We start from the raw sequence: 19,749 nt of genomic DNA, 5'->3' as shown, positions 1-19,749 counted from the left end.
TGGTGAATGTCTGTCGCAATTTTTCCACCATTGCTGATGAGGCCGTGGACTTCATTTTGTGTATTTCCAACCACTTGGAGTGAGCATTTACAAGAAGCAAGAATATTGCATCTGCAGCAGGCAGATTGGCGAGGATAAGATCAATTCTGTTTTTCCCTCTTGTTGGTTCCATCGATACCTGCTGCAGTCCCAGCGATGTCCTTTAGGACCCGGCCAGCTCGGTCTGTGGTGATACTACTGAGCCGCTCTTGGCGATGGACATTTAAATCCCCCATCCAGAGTATATTCTTCACCTTTGTCACCCTCAGTACTTCCTCCAGGTGTTCAACATGGAGGAGTGCTGATTCACCAACTGATGGTGGACGGTATGTGATAATCAGCAGGAGGGCCCTTGCCTATATCAATCAAGATGGGCCCCACACCATGTGACACAAAAAAGTTTTGCTCCTTCTTATTCCTGATCAATTATTACGGACGGTTTATTCCAAATTTATGGATGAACCTGGACTCCCTTCGCTGGCTTCTACAGAAACCCCAGCCCTGGGTTTGGGGCAATGAACAGGGGGTTGCTTTCCAGTTGGTGAAGCGGACATTGGTTTCGTCCAGAGTACTGGCCCATTTTGACGCAACTAAGCCCCTGTACCTGACGTGCGTTGCATCACCCACGGCATCGGCACCGTTCTCTCCCAACGAATGGGTGACAGCCACGACTGTCCAAAAGCTTTAGTTTCCAGGATGTTGATGGCCATGGAGCGTAACCATGTGAACATAGAGAAAGAGAGCCTGGTAGTTTGGGGCAGCACGGTAGCCTTGTGGATAGCACAATTGCTTCACAGCTCCAGGGTCCCAGGTTCGATTCTGGCTTGGGTCACTGTCTGTGCGGAGTCTGCACATCCTCCCCGTGTGTGCGTGGGTTTCCTCCGGGTGCTCCGGTTTCCTCCCACAGTCCAAAGATGTGCGGGTTAGGTGGATTGGCCATGATAAATTGCCCTTAATGTCCAAAATTGCCCTTAGTGTTGGGTTGGGTGGGGTTACTGGGTTATGGGGATAGGGTGGCGGTGTTGACCTTGGGTAGGGTGCTCTTTCCAAGAGCCAGTGCAGACTCGATGGGCTGAATGGCCTCCTTCTGCTCTGTAAAAAATTCTATGATATTCTAGTCGTGTTCAGAGTCAAACGTTCTCCATCAGTATGTTTGTGGCTACCATTTTTTCATAATTGCGGATCATAAACCACTGCTTGGCCTGTTTTGCAATGAGAAGACAGCGCCGCCGATCGCGTCAGCCCAGATCTGCCTTTAGCTGTGAACAAGTATTCTTTCAAACAGCTTCCAGTGGAGTTAAAGGCTTTTTCTACCAAAATGTCGGAGCTGACCATAGATGACAATATCATCCTGTGGGGCATGAGGGTCATTGTCCCTGCAAAAGGCCAAGCTTTGGTTCTGAAAGACTTTCACACAGCACATCCACGTGTCTCCAAGATGAAAATGCTGGCCAGCAATTACGGCTAGTAGCTGGGGCTCAATGCGAACCTTGAGCAGTTGGTCCAGTGCTATCCTGTTTGTCAAGAACATCAAAATATTCTGGCAGCCGTGCCTCTGAACCGATGGGATTGGTCCGGATGTCCCTGGGCTCGCGTTCACGCTGATTTCGCTGGCTGATTTTTAGGATCTATGTTTCTCATCTTGGTGGATGCCCACTCGAAGTGCCTGGAAGTCCACAAAATGGTGTCCATCACTTCCCATGCAACCATCGAACGGTTGTGCATCTCTTTTTTGGCCCACGACTTACAGAGAGAGGATGCTCATTACTGACAACGGGGCCTCATTTACTAGTGAGGAGTTTGCTGCATTTGCGAAAGCAAATGGCAATCACCATGTTTGCATCGCTACCTATCACCCGATGTGGATTGGATTGTGGCGCATGCTATGCAGACGGTGAAACGGGGCCCGAAGAAACAAACCACAGGTTTGAGTGATACCAGGCAGGCAAGCTTTCTGTTCTCATTTTGAACGACAGCTGACGCTGTGACCTGGGTGGCCCCAGTCGAAATATTGATGGATTGCTGCCTACAGACTTGGTTGATTTTGTTGATCCCCGACATTGGCACAAAAGTGCATCGCACACAAGATTTACAAGGGCGTTGCCCGACTGGGCATCGTGTTCTACGATGCTTCACACCTGACATAAATGGTCTATGCCTGTAACTTTGGTGAAGGTCCTCGCTGGCTCCCGGAACTTGTTGTTCGTCAATCCGGGTCCCAGATCATACCACATCCGTGTTTGAGGTCAGCTAATGAAGCACCACCTAGATCACGTCCGTGCCCTGTGGTCCGCCACTTGGCAGTCTCCTCGGGGGAACTCTACCTCGGTCCGGTCCTCCACTCGGGAGGCTCCTCGGGGCAACTCTACCCCTGTCCGGTCCCCCGCTCGGGAGGCTCTTCGGGGGAACTCTACCCCTGTCTGGTCCTCCACTCGGGAGGCTCTTCGGGGGAACTCTACCCCTGTCCGGTCCTCCACTCGGGAGGCTCTTCGGGGGAACTCTACCCCTGTCCGGTCCTCCGCTCGGGTGGCCCTTCGGGAGAACTCTACCCCGGTCTGGTCCTCCGTTCGGGCAGTCTCCTCGGGGGAACTCTATCTCGGACTGGTCCTTCGCTCGGGCAGTCTCCTCGGGGGAAATGTACCCCGGTCTGGTCCTCCGCTCGGGAGGCTCTTCGGGGGAACTCTACCCCTGTCCGGTCCTCCACTCGGGAGGCTCTTCGGGGGAACTCTACCCCGGTCTGGTCCTCCGTTCGGGCAGTCTCCTCGGGGGAACTCTATCTCGGACTGGTCCTCCACTCGGGAGGCTACTCGGGGGAACTCTACCCCGGTCCGGTCCTCCGCTCGGGAGGCTCCTCGGGGGAACTCTACCCCGGTCCGGTCCTCCGCTTGGCAGCTCCTCGGGGGAACTCAACCCCGGTCCTAATGGTTGCTCTGGTTCCGAAGTCTGCGCATTGGCTCCATCATCTTTTCCTTGTATTACAGAGATGCGTTATGTCTGATCATCTGATTCCGATATGGAGACACAGATATCTGGGCTCTCTGATTCGGACATTGTCGGTCAGCCACCTACAGAGGGTTCTCTGCCCAAACATTCCAGCCGCAAGCGTTGTTCTCTGGTTAGATATCTGGGTGATCAAGTCCCACCGGCAGGCAATGAGGTGCTGAAGCCAAAGCGTTTGCGTCATTCGCCACCCACCATGACTGCGCCGGTTTCTTCTATTCCTTTCTCGTCATAGTGTTTTTAATTTCTACTCCTTGACTTCATCGTTCCCTTTAGGAGTCTTCGGACTTTTGCGGGGGAGGGGTGGAATTACTTTACTATTATTAAAATGGGTCTAGAGTCGATGTTGAGGACTCCCAGGGCAACTCCCTCCCGACTGTACACCACTGTGCCTCCCCCTCTGCTGGAGCTGTTCTGCCGGTGAGACAGGACATACCCAGGAATGGTGATAGTGGTGCCTGGGACGTTGTCTGTAAGGTGTGATTCTGTGAGTATGACTATGTCAGGTTGATGCTTGACTAGTCTGCGAGACAGCTCTCCAACTTTGGCACAAGCTCCCAGGTGTTAGTAGGAGGACTTTGCAGGGTCGACAGGGCTGGATTTGCCATTGTCATTTTTAGTGTCTGGGTCAATGCTGGGTGGCCCATCCGGTTTCATTCCCTTTTTGTAGCGGTTGAATACAACTGAATGGTTTGCTAGGCCATCGCCTCCCCTATAACTGCGACTTAGACCTGTTATAACGGCAGCTGTGAAGAACCATATGCTTGACTCGAGATAATAAGGGGTTCTTTTTGGTTCATAGAACATAGAACATAGAACAATACAGCGCAGTACAGGCCCTTCGGCCCACGATGTTGCACCGAAACAAAAGCCATCTAACCTACACTATGCCATTATCATCCATATGTTTATCCAATAAACTTTTAAATGCCCTCAATGTTGGCGAGTTCACTACTGTAGCAGGTAGGGCATTCCACGGCCTCACTACTCTTTGCGTAAAGAACCTACCTCTGACCTCTGTCCTATATCTATTACCCCTCAGTTTAAAGTTATGTCCCCTCGTGCCAGCCATTTCCATCCGCGGGAGAAGGCTCTCACTGTCCACCCTATCCAACCCCCTGATCATTTTGTATGCCTCTATTAAGTCTCCTCTTAACCTTCTTCTCTCCAACGAAAACAACCTCAAGTCCATCAGCCTTTCCTCATAAGGTTTTCCCTCCATACCAGGCAACATCCTGGTAAATCTCCTCTGCACCCGCTCCAAAGCCTCCACATCCTTCCTGTAATGCGGTGACCAGAACTGTAAACAATACTCCAAATGCGGCCGTACCAGAGTTCTGTACAGCTGCAACATGACCTCCCGACTCCGGAACTCAATCCCTCTACCAATAAAGGCCAACACTCCATAGGCCTTCTTCACAACCCTATCAACCTGGGTGGCAACTTTCAGGGATCTATGTACATGGACACCTAGATCCCTCTGCTCATCCACACTTTCAAGAACTTTACCATTAGCCAAATATTCCGCATTCCTGTTATTCCTTCCAAAGTGAATCACCTCACACTTCTCTACATTAAACTCCATTTGCCACCTCTCAGCCCAGCTCTGCAGCTTATCTATATCCCTCTGTAACCTGCTACATCCTTCCACACTATCGACAACACCACCGACTTTAGTATCGTCTGCAAATTTACTCACCCACCCTTCTGCGCCTTCCTCTAGGTCATTGATAAAAATGACAAACAGCAACGGCCCCAGAACAGATCTTTGTGGTACTCCACTTGTGACTGTACTCCATTCTGGACATTTCCCATCAACCACCACCCTCTGTCTTCTTTCAGCTAGCCAATTTCTGATCCACATCTCTAAATCACCCTCAATCCCCAGCCTCCGTATTTTCTGCAATAGCCTACCGTGGGGAACCTTATCAAACGCTTTGCTGAAATCCATATACACCACATCAACTGCTCTACCCTCATCTACCTGTTCAGTCACCTTCTCAAAGAACTCAATAAGGTTTGTGAGGCATGACCTACCCTTCACAAAGCCATGCTGACTATCCCTGATCATATTATTCCTATCTAGATGATTATAAATCTTGTCTCTTATAATCCCCTCCAAGACTTTACCCACTACAGACGTGAGGCTCACCGGTCTATAGTTGCCGGGGTTGTCTCTGCTCCCCTTTTTGAACAAAGGGACCACATTTGCTGTCCTCCAGTCCTCTGGCACTATTCCTGTAGCCAATGATGACATAAAAATCAAAGCCAAAGGTCCAGCAATCTCTTCCCTGGCCTCCCAGAGACTCCTAGGATAAATCCCATCAGGTCCCGGGGACTTATCTATTTTCAGCCTGTCCAGAATTGCCAACACCTCTTCCCTACGTACCTCAATGCCATCTATTCTATTAGCCTGGGGCTCAGCATTCTCCTCCACAACATTATCTTTTTCCTGAGTGAATACTGACGAAAAATATTCATTTAGTATCTCGCCTATCTCTTCAGACTCCACACACAATTTCCCATCCCTGTCCTTGACTGGTCCTACTCTTTCCCTAGTCATTCGCTTATTCCTGACATACCTATAGAAAGCTTTTGGGTTTTCCTTGATCCTTCCTGCCAAATACTTCTCATGTCCCCTCCTTGCTCGTCTTAGCTCTCTCTTTAGATCCTTCCTCGCTACCTTGTAACTCTCCATCGCCCCAACCGAAACTTCACACCTCATCTTCACATAGGCCTCCTTCTTCCTCTTAACAAGAGATTCCACTTCCTTGGTAAACCACGGTTCTACTCGCTCAACGCCTTCCTCCCTGCCTGACCGGTACATACTTATCAAGAACACGCAGTAGCTGATCCTTGAACAAGCCCCACTTGTCCAGTGTGCCCAACACTTGCAGCCTACTTCTCCACCTTATCCCCCCCAAGTCACCTCTAATGGCATCATAATTGCCCTTCCCCCAGCTATAACTCTTGCCCTGCGGTGTATACTTATCCCTTTCCATCATTAACGTAAACGTCACCGAATTGTGGTCACTGTCCCCAAAGTGCTCTCCTACCTCCAAATCCAACACCTGGCCTGGTTCATTACCCAAAACTAAATCCAACGTGGCCTCGCCTCTTGTTGGCCTGTCAACATATTGTTTCAGGAAACCCTCCTGCACACACTGTACAAAAAACGACCCATCTATTGTACTCGAACTATATCTTTTCCAGTCAATATTTGGAAAGTTAAAGTCTCCCATAATAACTACCCTGTTACTTTCGCTCTTATCCAGAATCATCTTCGCCATCCTTTCCTCTACATCCCTAGAACTATTAGGAGGCCTATAAAAAACTCCCAACCTCTCCTTTCCTGTTTCTAACTTCAGCCCATACTACCTCGGAAGAAGAGTCCCCATCTAGCATCCTCTCCACCACCGTAATACTGCTCTTGACTAGCAGCGCCACACCTCCCCCTCTTTTGCCTCCTTCTCTGAGCTTACTAAAACACCTAAACCCCGGAACCTGCAACATCCATTCCTGACCCTGCTCTATCCATGTCTCCGAAATGGCCACAACATCGAAGTCCCAGGTACCAACCCACGCTGCCAGTTCCCCTACCTTGTTTCGTATACTCCTGGCATTGAAGTAGACACACTTCAAACCACCTACCTGAACACTGGCCCCCTCCTGCGACGTCAAATCTGTGCTCCTGACCTCTCTACTCTCATTCTCCCTTACCCTAAAACTACAATCCAGGTTCCCATGCCCCTGCTGCATTAGTTTAAACCCCCCCAAAGAGCACTAACAAATCTCCCCCCCAGGATATTTGTGCCCCTCAGGTTCAGATGTAGACCATCCTGTCTGTAGAGGTTCCACCTTCCCCAGAAAGAGCCCCAGTTATCCAGAAATCTGAATCCCTCCCGCCTGCACCATCCCTGTAGCCACGTGTTTAAATGCTCTCTCTCCCTATTCCTCATCTCACTATCACGTGGCACGGGCAACAACCCAGAGATAACAACTCTGTTTGTTCTAGTTCTTGCCTTGCCGACACTGGCAACGTATCAAGAAAGTGCAAATCAAGAAGGATCTGCAGTGGTCCTGGCAGAGGTGGTACATTTGAGGTAGGGGAAGATGGCTCAAAGCATTATGTTTAAAATGTGGGTGCCCGACCTATGTTGAAACGTGTCGGCTGCTGACAATAGAGACCAGTGTTGAACCCTAGTTGAAGCAATTGGAGAATTGCCTTACCCTCCCTAAATCACCCAGTAGGGGTTTGTGGTTGGTCATGGCGATGAAATGTTGTCCATCGACTTATGGATGGAACTTTTTAACTCCAAATATTATGGCTAGTTCCTCCATTTCAATTTGAGAGTAAGCTTGTTCAGCACTGTTCAAAGTCCTCACAGCATAGGCAGTATGCCTTTCCACACGGTCTTCCATCTTATGGGCCAAAACCGCTCCTATTCCATAAGGGGACACGTCACAGGTAAGGATCATCTCTTTTGAGGGGTCAAAATGGAACAAGAGGGTGAATGACTGTAAAGCTAGTTTAACTTGTTCAAAGGTTTCTTTCTGATGCACTTTCCAATATCACCGTTGGTGTTTCCTGAGTGGCGTATGTCAGGGTGCCAAGATTGGGGAAAGTTAGGAATAAATCAGGCGTAATAGTTCACCATTACCAAAAAAGATTTTAATTCTGACGTATCTTTGAGGGCCGCTGCTTTCTCAATTGCTTTGATCTTCTCGTCCAGAGGGTGCCGCCCTTTGGCGTCTACCATGAATTCGAAGTCACTTCATGAGCTTGGAACATGCATTTTTCTCTTTTCAGCCATACTCCAGTCTACTGAAAGCTTTTAAACACTTCTTCAAGATTTGCAAGGTGCTCCTCCTCAGACACTCATACAATCAGTGCATCATCTAGATAGATATCACCTTGGGTAGGTCTTGCAGTAAACTTTCCATTGTGAGCTGGAATATCGCACATGCAGCTCAGACGCTGAAGGGTAGCCGGGTATATTGGTTTAAGTATTTGTTGGTATTTATGGTAACAAATTCCCTGGAAGTTTCATCTAACTCTAATTGTTGGGTCACGTGACTCATATCAAGTTTGGTGTCGGTCCTCACGGTACCGAGGTCCCAGGTTCAATCCCAGCTCTGGGTCACTGTCCATGTGGAGATTGCACATTCTCCCTGTGTTTGCATGGGTTTTGTCCCCACAGCCCAAAGATGTGCAGGCTAGGTGGATTGGCCACACTAAATTGCCCCTTAATTGGAAAAAAATGAATTGGGTACTCTAAATTTTTTTTTTTTAAAGTTTGGTGTAGGTGAAGCCTCCAGCTAATTTAGCGCATAAATCTTCAGTTCTTGGTATTGTGCACCAGTTAGTTTGCTGTGTGCTTCACATTTAGTTTGTAGTCCCTGCATATTTTAATGGTTCCATCTGGTTTCACCACTGGCATGATTGGAGCCGCCCATTCCAAAAGCTGTAGAGGTTTGATGATACCTAATTCTAGCCGCTTGAACTCAGACTCAAACTCCTCATATAAGGCACAGGGACGGGTCGGGCTCTGAATAACTTTAACATGGCCTCCAGATCCACTTAAATTTTTGCTTTTCGGCCCTGTATCTTGCCTAACTCACCTTGCAAAACTGATTTTTTAAAAGTCATTATGGAGGCTTCCTTCATTAATTTGGAAGATTTCTAGCCAGTTTAATTTAATTTTATGAAGCCATTTCTGGCCAATCAGACTTGGCCTTTGACACCCCCCCCCCCCCATTACGATTAGGGGCAGTTGAGCTGACTGGTGCCAGAGCTTGCGGGTGTTATAGTTGTTAGGATTCTTAAAGCTTTCCCAGTATATGTGGCTAGCCTGTCCGACGTGCTTATTAACTTCAGAGGCTGGACCCACCTTGTAGGTAACGATACGTTTGTACACCTGCAACTGTAGCTGTGGTCCTTCCCCTGTGTCCACCTCCAGTGGCTGACAATTTGCTATTACAACAAGGGTAAATGGGGGGTGTCCTGCCCACGTTTATATTGTTTAAACGATACTTCAGATTCATTTTCAGGGCTGTCCTGAACACGGTGTACTGGATTCAGAGCTTTTTTTTGATGGACCCATCTTGCATATCCTCCTAATGTGCCCCTCCTATTGCTGGCACAACATGTAGCTTTCCTGAATCTACATCTCTCACAGGGGTCTTCTTCCCACACTGGTAGCATTCTTTATTGCTCCCAGTCTGCGGACCAAATTCCCTATATCTCTGCATTCTCTTTTGATCCGAGCTTCTCTGTTCATGGATATCTGCGGTATCATCTCTGACGCCAGAACTGCCAATAGTTTCCCGCCAAACCGAGTGGACCTCACCTGCTTGCACGCTCTGCAACCCAATCCCCCACCTGCCCCTTTCGTCACTTTCCATACCCTGACGACTTCTAATGTCTTCTTTAAGGTAATCTCTGCCTCTGCTAGCAATTTTATTTGTATGACCGTGTTGTTCACACCTGTCTCTCAACATTGAGTGCAGATCAGAACTCGCATTGTTCAGCCATTTTTTTAGGCACGCCATGAACACTGCAATCATCTTCCCCGGGGCCTTTGTCGTCAAATTGAATTTGTATGCATTAATATTGAGGGCTTTGGCTGATGGTATTCCTTGATTAGTCCACCAGGTCCTCGAAAGTTATGGAGTCGGGGGCATCTGGATAACTCAGACCTCCAATCAGGTTGTCAGTGGGAGCCCCACAGGCCATGAGGAGGATTACCTTCTGCTTCTATTCCCTCCCCATGATTTCATTGCCTTTGAAAAAATAATGGAGGCATTCAACATATAGTTCATATACAGACGGCACGGTGGCACAGTGTTTAGTACTGCTGCCTCACAGCTCCAGGGTCCCAGGTTCAATTCCGGCCTCGGGTGACTGTCTGTGTGGAGTTTGTATGTTCTCCCTGTGTCTGCTGCCTCACAGCTCCAGGGTCCCAGGTTCAATTCCGGCCTCGGGTGACTGTCTGCGTGGAGTTTGTATGTTCTCCCTGTGTCTGCGTGGGTTTCCTCCGGGTGCTCCGGTTTCCTCCCACAGTCCAAAGATATACAGGTTAGGTGAATTGGCCATGTTAAATTGCCCGTTAGTGTCCAAAACGTTAGGTGGGGTTACAGGGCTACGGGTATAGGATGGAGGCGGGGGCTTAAGTTGGGTATTCTTTCCAAGGGCTGGTGCAGACTTGATGGGCTGAATGGCCTCCTTCTGCACTGTAAATTCTATGTAAATCTATGTAAGTGCCCATTGCCCCATGTAAGTGTCGAATGGTCACAAAATACATTCTGACACTCACTGATTACTGGATGAGTTTCCTTCAAAGGAAAGGCTTTCACAGGAGGTCTGCTCTCCTGATTTCGGTAGCAGTCCTCAGGCACGCTTGTTGATCATTGTCGCCAATATAATATCCGAACAAATAGGCGACCACCAAATATCTCAACATATAAACAGTTTCTTAAAGGCCCGGTAGCACAGTAGTTAGCACTGTTGCTTCAAAGCTCCAGGGACTCAGGTTCAATTCCTGGCTTGGGTCACTGTCTGTGCAGAATCTGCACGTTCCCCCCGTGTCTGCGAGGGTTTCTTCCACCATGGGGGGCTGATGGTATTGTAGCTGCGGTCCCTGGTGTGGGAGGAAGGCGGATCTACGCAGGTCCGTCATGTCAACCCCTGCACCATGTGCCCCTGTACTGGGGGCAACACTAGCCACTGCCTGTGTGCCCCACTGGCAACCCACAACTCCGACTAACCATGGAGGTCTCTTGCTTATAGTTGAAGGCTATTGCTAACAGGGAGTTGGAAATCATGGTTGAGTGAGCACTTCACACATCCCAAGTGGATCCCCATGGGTGGGTGGGACGTGCAGCATGTGCGGCTCATTGCCCAACATCCCAATCATACCAAGAGCCAGAGGCGTCATACTGGTTGTGTTGAGGGTATTTTAAAGTTCCTCGTCCAAGTGTACATCAGTGCCGCACTATCCCGATGGTGCTGCCCCACAATCGCCACCCTCCCTCCACAAACCCCCACCCTTCCTCCACAAACCCTCCACAAAGCCCCTTCACTCTCCCCCCCCCCCCCCCGATGCAGACTCCACGGCTTACCGCCCTCCCCCCACGCCCACACTGTCATTTTGTCCCAGGCGGCACTGACTTTCCTGTGGCTCATTCGCCGGGACCCTCTGGGGAACAGGACATCCCTCCTGACCTTTACTGCATCATGGAACCTCTCCAGGTTTGCATCCCCGAATCATGGTGCCGGTCCTCTCGGCACCATGGCTGCGACCTGAGTGGGGTTGGCTGTGCAAGTGCTGTTTAAGTGCTGCTCTGATGTAGAGATGCCGGTGTTGGACTGGGGTGAGCACAGTAAGAAGTCTTACAACACCAGGTTAAAGTCCAAGTGCTGCTCAACCTTGTTAGCAGGGGGGTCTGGCGAGTGCAGTCCCGGCGAATCAGCTGGCATGCCTTAATTTGCAGAGTGAAGCCTGTGGGTCTTGTTAAGTGGACCAATGAGCATTGAATGGCGTTGGCGACCCCGCCGGGCCAAGTGTTAGGAAGCTTGCGGCAGTTCCTGCTCGCTTCCACACTTAGAAATCTTTCCGGAGAATCGCGCCCTCTACCTTACACTCTCACTCTGTGACGATGCGTCTCAGCATCTCATTGTTGTCCTTTCCTCCTCAGATCAGCCGGAGATGTCCCAAGAATCGGAGTGCACTTGGAAGGCAGAGGGGATCACCTGCATCTGTGTGGCCAACTCCAACCCACCTGGAGACCTCACCTGGCACCTGCCTGACGCCAATATCAGTGGGAACCAAACACACGGATATTTAGTTTCACATTCGGTCAGAGATGGGCATCTGGTGATTGGCTCCCTGATCCTGACGGGACTCCACAATGAGGAGGAAGTGACGGCATCCTGCTCGGTTCGAAACCCACATGGGGAAGCCATGTTCAAGGTGTATCTGTGGGCCAAAGGTGAGAGAATGGTTCGGGATCGATCTCCGCTCAGCTGGCTTGATCCTTAAACTCGAGAATTCCCTCCTCACTCTCTCCAACTCTCTCTCCAGCACCTTTAAAATATACTTTACAACTAGCCTCTTTGACCAAGCTTTTAATCATGTCAATACCTTGGTCAAATTCAATGGTAATATCTGGATATATGGGGAGGTGGTGGAGTAGTGGCATTGACATTCAACCAGTGATCCAGGCACACAGGGTAATGCGAAGGTTACCGGGTTCAAATTCCACCACTCCAGATAGTAAAATTTGAATTCAATAAATATCTGGAATTAAAGTGTTGAGATAACCATGAAACTATTGTTGATTGTTGTAAAGTGTCCTTCAGGGAAGGAAATCTGCCTCCTTACCTTGCCTGTTGTGTCTCTAGATCTTGACTCTTAAATGCTGGCCCAGCCAGCGATGCCCACAACCCATGAGTTAATTTTTGAAAAAAAGTATTTCTTCACACAAAGGGAAGTGGAAACCAGGAACTCTCTCCTCCCCACAAAAAGGTGTTACATTGAAAATGACTGTTTTCAAAGTAGGTTTTCATCCCTGGGCTTTCGAGGGTTAACAAGTAATTGATCGCATTTTCAAGATATTAATGTGAAACGATAGGGGTCGATAGAGAGGAAGTATTTCTTCAGAGAGTCTGGGACTAGGGGGCACAGACTAAAATGGGAGGCAGATCTTTCAGTAGTGAAAACAGGAAATACTTCAATGCTCAGAAGGGTGCGATAAATTTGGAGCTTCTTTCCCCAAACAGAGATCAATACTCGATCAAATTGTTCATTTTATATCTCAGATTGACAGATTTTTTTTAAAAAGAGGACATTAAGTGAAATGGGGCAAAGGTGATTTACCCGATCCAGACAGTGCAGAAGTAGGCCATTCAGTCCATCGAGTCTGCACCAACTCTAGCTAGGCCTAGTCCCTCACCCTATCTCCGTCACCCACACATTGATCATGCCCAATCCACCTGACCTGCACATCTTTGGACTGTGGAGGAAACTGGAGAACTTGGAGGAAACCCACGCCGACATGAGGAGAACATGCAAACTTCTCACAGACGGTCACTCAAGGTCAGAATCGAACCTGGGCTCCTCTCACTGTGAGGAAGCAGTACTAACCACTGTGCCACCATGCCGACTATATGGAATTAGGTCACAGATCAGATGTGATGTCATTGAATGGTAAAACCAGTAATAGCAGAGGGGCTGAATGGCCTCTTCCTGTCCCTGTGATCCTTCCTATGGCCTGATGTGTTCAGGGTCAATCTTTTTCCAGAGTAGAAAGTGAGAAACTGGAGCTTGACTTGATATCACATTGATTATATATATAAATGTTACATATATGACATTGAAATGGAAGATTTCAATTCATAAATTGCTTAGACAGTCTCAACACTCCCCACAGTCACTTAACTAATTTCAAAATGTGGCCACTGTTGTAGTGTAGGAAACACAGCGAATGATTGTTGTACAGCAAGGTCCCACCAACAAGAGTGTGATAATGATCTGATAATTATTTAAATGATGTTGGCTGATGCGTCCATAGAGATTCCATTTAGAAATTGGGTCACTACTGCCCCTTCAGCAAAGCAAACTTTCCATCTTTACCCGATCTGGGATGTATATGTAATTCCAGTCTCAAATAGTAACGTGGTTATTTTTAAACTCTCCTCCAAACTGGTCTCTAAATGGTTCAGGAGGAAGGTCACCCTCCACATTCACAAGTAGAAACCAGGGACGGACAATAAATGTCAGCATTGCCAGTGAATATTTACAAAATTGAGTGGAGGCATTGCTGCTCGAGATACATTGTAGCATCATTCTAAAAGTGCAGTGCAGTAATTAATGACTGTTTTTACAGATATACACTCCAATAAATGGACAGTAGGATTGCTCACAGCTGGGATCATACTGAGTGTATTTGTGGTTGGAATCGTAATCTTCTTTTATGTGAGGAAGTAAGTATGAAAGATGAACTTGATATTTTTCTAATTATTTACTTCAATCTTCTCGTCTTCAGAGTGTCCCCTATAATCTGGAATGCACCTTTCATTGTTTTGTGTTTGTCTTGTGTTTAAACGAATACCCTATAAATTGTTGTGATTGGGAAGACACTGCCTGAAAGAGCAATAGAAGCACATTCAATAAGATCTTTCAAAAGGGGAATTGAATAAATATTTGAAAGGGAAACGAGTTACAGGGTTATGGGGGAAAGAGCAGTGGTGGGGGGAGGGGGAGAAATTTCACAATATTGTGGTGATAGCATATCATGGACATAGGTACTGGACAAGAAACAAGGCGCCAATAACTTGTGGCGAATTGGGTGAATACATTGTGGGTTCATTTATTAAAACTCGGCACCTGAGAAGTTATAGGTCTCAATCTTGAAGACATCAGAGTTGTGCATGTGAGCTCTGCTCAATGCAAAAGTGAAACAAAGACTGGACCACGCAACAAATTTCCTTTTGCATGATGTCATGTTGATATCCCTTAAAGACATATTTCAACATCCCCTTTCTTTTTAAGGATAGCAGCTTTCCCCCACTTCCTTACAAACTATAATTATTTACAATGCATGTTTATCTTTACGTATGATTACATAAGTACATAAACAGATGAATTTGAGTCTCCAAAGCGTAGAGGAAATCAGCTGGTCCACGCAAATATTGTAATGGTCACTTTGCCTGGAGGTTTCTTTCATAGCTCACAGTGATCTGTGAGGTTGTCTGTCTTGAATATTGTTCCTAGTTGCATTTGGGATCTTGTGCTCAATGCAGTAAGATTATAAGGTGAGTCAGGAGCTGGAATGGATCTGATTTGTCCTCGGTTATACCTCACCATTGTGCCTCTGTGTGTAATTACGTCATTGGATCTTGGTTCTGAATGAATCCTTGTCACCTCGGCTGGTTTCCACGTACCTTCTGTGGGATCCTGGATCTGAAATTGTTGTCCCAATTGTAAACCTGGCAATTATGTACCTGCATTATCTTTGTGCACTTTGGTCATCTTCTGTGGGCTGGTTTAGCTCAGTGGGCTAGACAGCTGGTTTGTGATGCAGAACAAGGCCAGCAGCGCGGGTTCAATTCCCGTATCAACTTACCCAAAAAGGCGCTGGAATGTGGGGACTAGGGACTTTTCACAGTAACTTCATACTTGTGACAATAAAAGATTATTATCATTGCAGTTATAAAAGTTGCACTCTAGTTCTCAGCGAGTATAATGGGTGAGAATAGATACATCAATAATCACTGGTCTGAATTATTTATTTAACCAGGCCTTTAGACCCAAAATAATGAGGACAAGTAGTGTGATCCATGCTCCACTTCTCAATCATACCAATCAATTGCAACCGCGATTTGTGACGATCTCTCTCCAGGCAGATTAAACAAATTTAAAATAACACTTGGAGATTATGCAACAGTTCTGCTTGATATATTCTGCAACTGTGGAGCATTGAGGTATTTGGTGAAGTAGTCAACAATGATGATGGAGTCAGTGTCATGAACATAAAAGAGATCATATGCAATTTTGGAACAAGGATGGGTAGGAACGTCATGTGGAATCATTGATTCTTTATGTTGACTTGTCATATGCTCTTGACAAGCCTCACACCCCTTGACAATGACCGCAATATCATTATTCATACCCAACTCATGGACTGTCTCTCTTGTGAGTTTTCTCATTTAATCTATGCCCAGGTCTGAGTGATGAAGTGAAGAATATCAGGTCGCAAAAACTCTGGCATGTTGGCCTGCCTGCTTTTAAAATTGATTCCTTGGGAGATGCCAGGCTCATGCTAAAATTGTCTCACATGTTTGTGCACATGCTGAATTGAATCAGGTCATCCTTCAATGATGGTTAACCACAGTTTCTGTCATGTAGAATCTTTTGTGGTTTCTTCCTGTAACTGTTATCAATTTGGAGAACGAGTTTGATGTCAATGAAATAAACTTGTAGGTTTCAGGATATATCTTCTGTTTTTCCTGGGTTAGGCAATCTGCTCTGTGTACCTGATGCGATCATCAACTTATCTGGCTTGTACACAATCTCACAGTCACAACCTTGAAGCTTCATCAAGAGACTTTGCAATCTTGGTGATGTACTGGTGAATGGTTTTCACCTAGTCATCAAGTGGTTTGTGGTCTGTCTCTACCACAAATTATTTTCCAAATAGATAGGTATGATTCCAAACACTAAAGCTCGTTGTTGGAGAAGTTGGATGATGTTACAGATGGGCTTTGAAACAAATGCATTAGGTTTGCCATTTCTTCATATCCATGTGTTACGACACCCTAAGCAGGTGCGTGGTCAGTTCCAACCCCACAGACCCTGAAGTCCCAACATAAGTGAATTAACCAATTATTTGTGTTTTCCAAAGATCTTTAACCTTTGACTGCTCCAATGAGTTACATACACCAGATTTATAAGTAAAACATTAACAAACTGTTCTTAATAACAAAAGGAAAAGATGGATATATACATCAAGAAATAACAGAGCAATGATCTACCAATCCACCTATTCCCAAAAGCCTGTCCCACCCTCCACCCAGACACATACACAAGACAGACACCAGGTAAGTGTTGGAGAGGATCGAGAAAACAGGGAATAAAGGGAAATGTTTGAGGTGAGTCGACACTGCTGTGGTTACAGCCTCTGGGAATACATTTACTCAAGGGGTTCAGGTTGGCACAATTCCGTCCTTTGACTACCCGATGCCGTTTTACCCAAGAGTACCAAATCCATGCAATACCACCAGATGAAGCTTGGTACAGGGTGTTCAAATCAGTGCAATTCTCATCGCCGGCCACCAGATGATGCTGGATGCAGGATGCTCAGATCAGTGCAATTATGCTCCTTTACATCAGATAGAGGTCCATCTCCTTGTGCAACTTCTGCAGCTTCCTTACTGGGTAAGCAGAGTTTTATTCCCCTTTGTTTGACCACTGCACCCAAACTCTGGCCGCACTTTAAGGAATATTCTCAGTTTAAGCTTCAATTCTGAGCTCTTCTCAGCCTTCCGGAGAGAGAGGATGAAAGGTTACAAACCTGATGAGTGATTGCTTGTTTTCTTACTCCAGAAGCCTTCCACAAACTTGAATGTTGTCTACCTTTTCATTAGGAGAGCATTCACAGAGTTGGTTTGGACGTTTTAGATATCGCCTGGCCAAAAGAGCAGAAGAGATAGAGAGTGTCTTCCAGCTGCGTCCTGGCTGAAACCTATTCAGAACTGAGCAAAAGATGGAAATCTTCTTTCTTTCCTGAAAGTTTCTGATTGTTTTCACCAATCACAAGTAACGATAGGAGTAAGCTGAGAATCCCACATACACCGATTGGCTGCTTGACAAGTCTATCACATCACAGGTTCTGCCACATATCCTAGAGGGACGTTTTGGCCTGGTCCGTCAGGACAGGGGTGTTCCAGCTCTACCTAAAATCTGTGGTTTAACAGAAATCCCAAATGGCGCAGTATTATTGTAGCAGCTAACTAGAAGACTGTATCAAAGCAGGCAGCAGGATGGGATCAAAATGGATCACAGGACAGACAAAAGGTTTTACAACATCCTAACATATGTTTCCAGGCATTTCTGTGAGATATCTCCAGGATAATTCATACTGATAATGACTGTTTGAAAGCTTTGAAGAGTCATTGGCAGTCTTTGTGCAACAGGAAAGGGACATCCTTTCTCAACAATTGCTTCAGGTTGATTTTTGAGCAAACTTTAGAATGCATAGAGACAAGAAATAAAAAAGACCCAGTCATCTTTTAAGACCATCCTTATCTCGAGGGGTTGGCATGGCTGTAATATCCTTTATTTTACTTGGATTGACAATGTGCCAATACTGGAATAAATAGAACTGAAGAAATTGATCTGCTGAATGTTGATATCGCATTTCAGAGGCTTCGGACCATGTGCTGTAAAATGGGATGAAAATGAGTGGCCAGTTGTGTTTTTCTCTATTTGGCTGGAGGAGACAGGATGGGCTTAAAGGCCTCTTTCTGCGATGTAACTTCTCTATGGTTCTATGGATTGTTTTTAATGTGAGGTCACAACATACTGGTAGACCTGCAATTGTCAGGCCTTTAGTTTCCACGTGTGACCCCCAGGAAGATTGATTGTATTTGCACTCCAGGATGATGGAACCCAGATGGAATTAGTGAACACCTGGATGCTGAAAGTTTCACAACAGCTTTTGCCATTGTTGTGGATACCTGTATTTTAGAATATGGAGGGGGAGGATGTTAGCACTTGCCCCCTGTCAATCTTGACCAATCATGAGGAGTAACCAACTTCATCAGGACAATAATCTGAATCTTGGTAAACACTTTGTGTGACAGTTTTATATTTTCCATGAAATTGAGGATGTGAAATTTGTTCACGGCTCTTCGCCTTCCCGTGTACACTTCATCATCATTTTCTTGTTTGCCTGTCACTTCATGTATACATTTCTGATGATATAGCGAGAGGTCATTCTTATTGCCTGTAGGTACCCATTGTGCATGATCTGCTTAGATCAGTGCATGGCTCATGATAGCTGCATCAGCATTTTCCGCATTGCACTGACAATGAAGACGATTTGTGACGGGAACTTGCAACTGAGTAATTGTGGCTTTGCTTTTTAATTCAATTCAGCAACGCGCAAAGCCAACCGTTATAATCGCAACCTTTTCCGGTCTGGTTTTTATGACAGTTGTTTTGTTTGGTTTTTCTCGACTCACCCTTGCTCGTTATCAATCAGGCAACACCTTGTTCACTCGCCTTCACCGACCGAGCTAACCTGGTGCTGGTTCTCTCGACGTGCTGTCCAACTCATGGAACTGGACAGGCTGCCAGCAGCAGGCTCAGCAGGAGGGATTCATCTACTGGCCAGCTCTGTACTTGAGCACGAGCTCGGTGCTGTGATCCTGCAGCGACCTGCGCGGTCACCATGCAGTGCTAGCAACCTCAAATTCATTGAGGTTCAAGCAAACCACCAAGAACCTTCTCATGCCATGTAGTACAATCTAAGGCTGATCACCATGTCCGACCTATTCTTCGTCTTGTTGCCACCTGCCTTTGGACCACCAATCGCCATGATGAGTTTATATGATGACATAATAGCTTGTGCTTATTTACTGTAAAATCACAAGGTACCAAGCACTTTTAGAGAATTATGTAAACATGTTGTGAGTTCATTTATTTAGACTAGGCACATGAGGGCAGTTATAGATCAGGATAAAGATGAATACATCAGAGCTGTGGGTGTGTGCTCTGCTCAAAGCAGAAGTGAAAACTAAGACTGGATCACATGGCACACTTCCCTTCTCGTGATGTTAAGCTGATATCCCTTAAAGACAGATTGAAACAAGAGACAGTCCTGAAGTTTGTGTAATGTTACAGTGAACTCTATGTTTGTGCTGCACTGACTCTGATATATAATAACCACAGTGTGATATTGTGTTATTGTAGGAGAAAGACATTGAATAAGGAAAGAGTTTCAGAGACCACAGATTTTTCATTGAGCAGCCCATCAGTCTCTGTTGAACACCAGGTACAGGAACTGTTTACATTCACTCCAAGGCTTTAATCTCAGTACAGTACGAAGTCTTACAACACCAGGTTAAAGTCCAACAGGTTTGTTTCGATGTCACTAGCTTTCGGAGCGCTGCTCCTTCCTCAGGTGAATGAAGAGGTATGTTCCAGA

General features: G+C 46.5%; 1 protein-coding gene across 1 annotated transcript in view; it reads left to right on the top strand.

Annotated features, from left to right (window-relative positions):
• Positions 1-19,749, top strand: part of LOC140386531 (B-cell receptor CD22-like) — a 118,963-nt gene that overhangs the window by 94,634 nt on the left and 4,580 nt on the right. The window contains 3 exon segments of the mRNA XM_072468939.1: positions 11,737-12,030; positions 13,927-14,023; positions 19,515-19,596. Of these exon segments, the coding sequence (XP_072325040.1) occupies positions 11,737-12,030; positions 13,927-14,023; positions 19,515-19,596 (473 nt within the window).

The sequence above is a fragment of the Scyliorhinus torazame genome, chromosome 12, assembly GCF_047496885.1.
Source record: "Scyliorhinus torazame isolate Kashiwa2021f chromosome 12, sScyTor2.1, whole genome shotgun sequence".
Lineage (NCBI taxonomy): Eukaryota > Metazoa > Chordata > Chondrichthyes > Carcharhiniformes > Scyliorhinidae > Scyliorhinus > Scyliorhinus torazame.
This window is presented reverse-complemented; position numbering and strand designations above follow the sequence as displayed.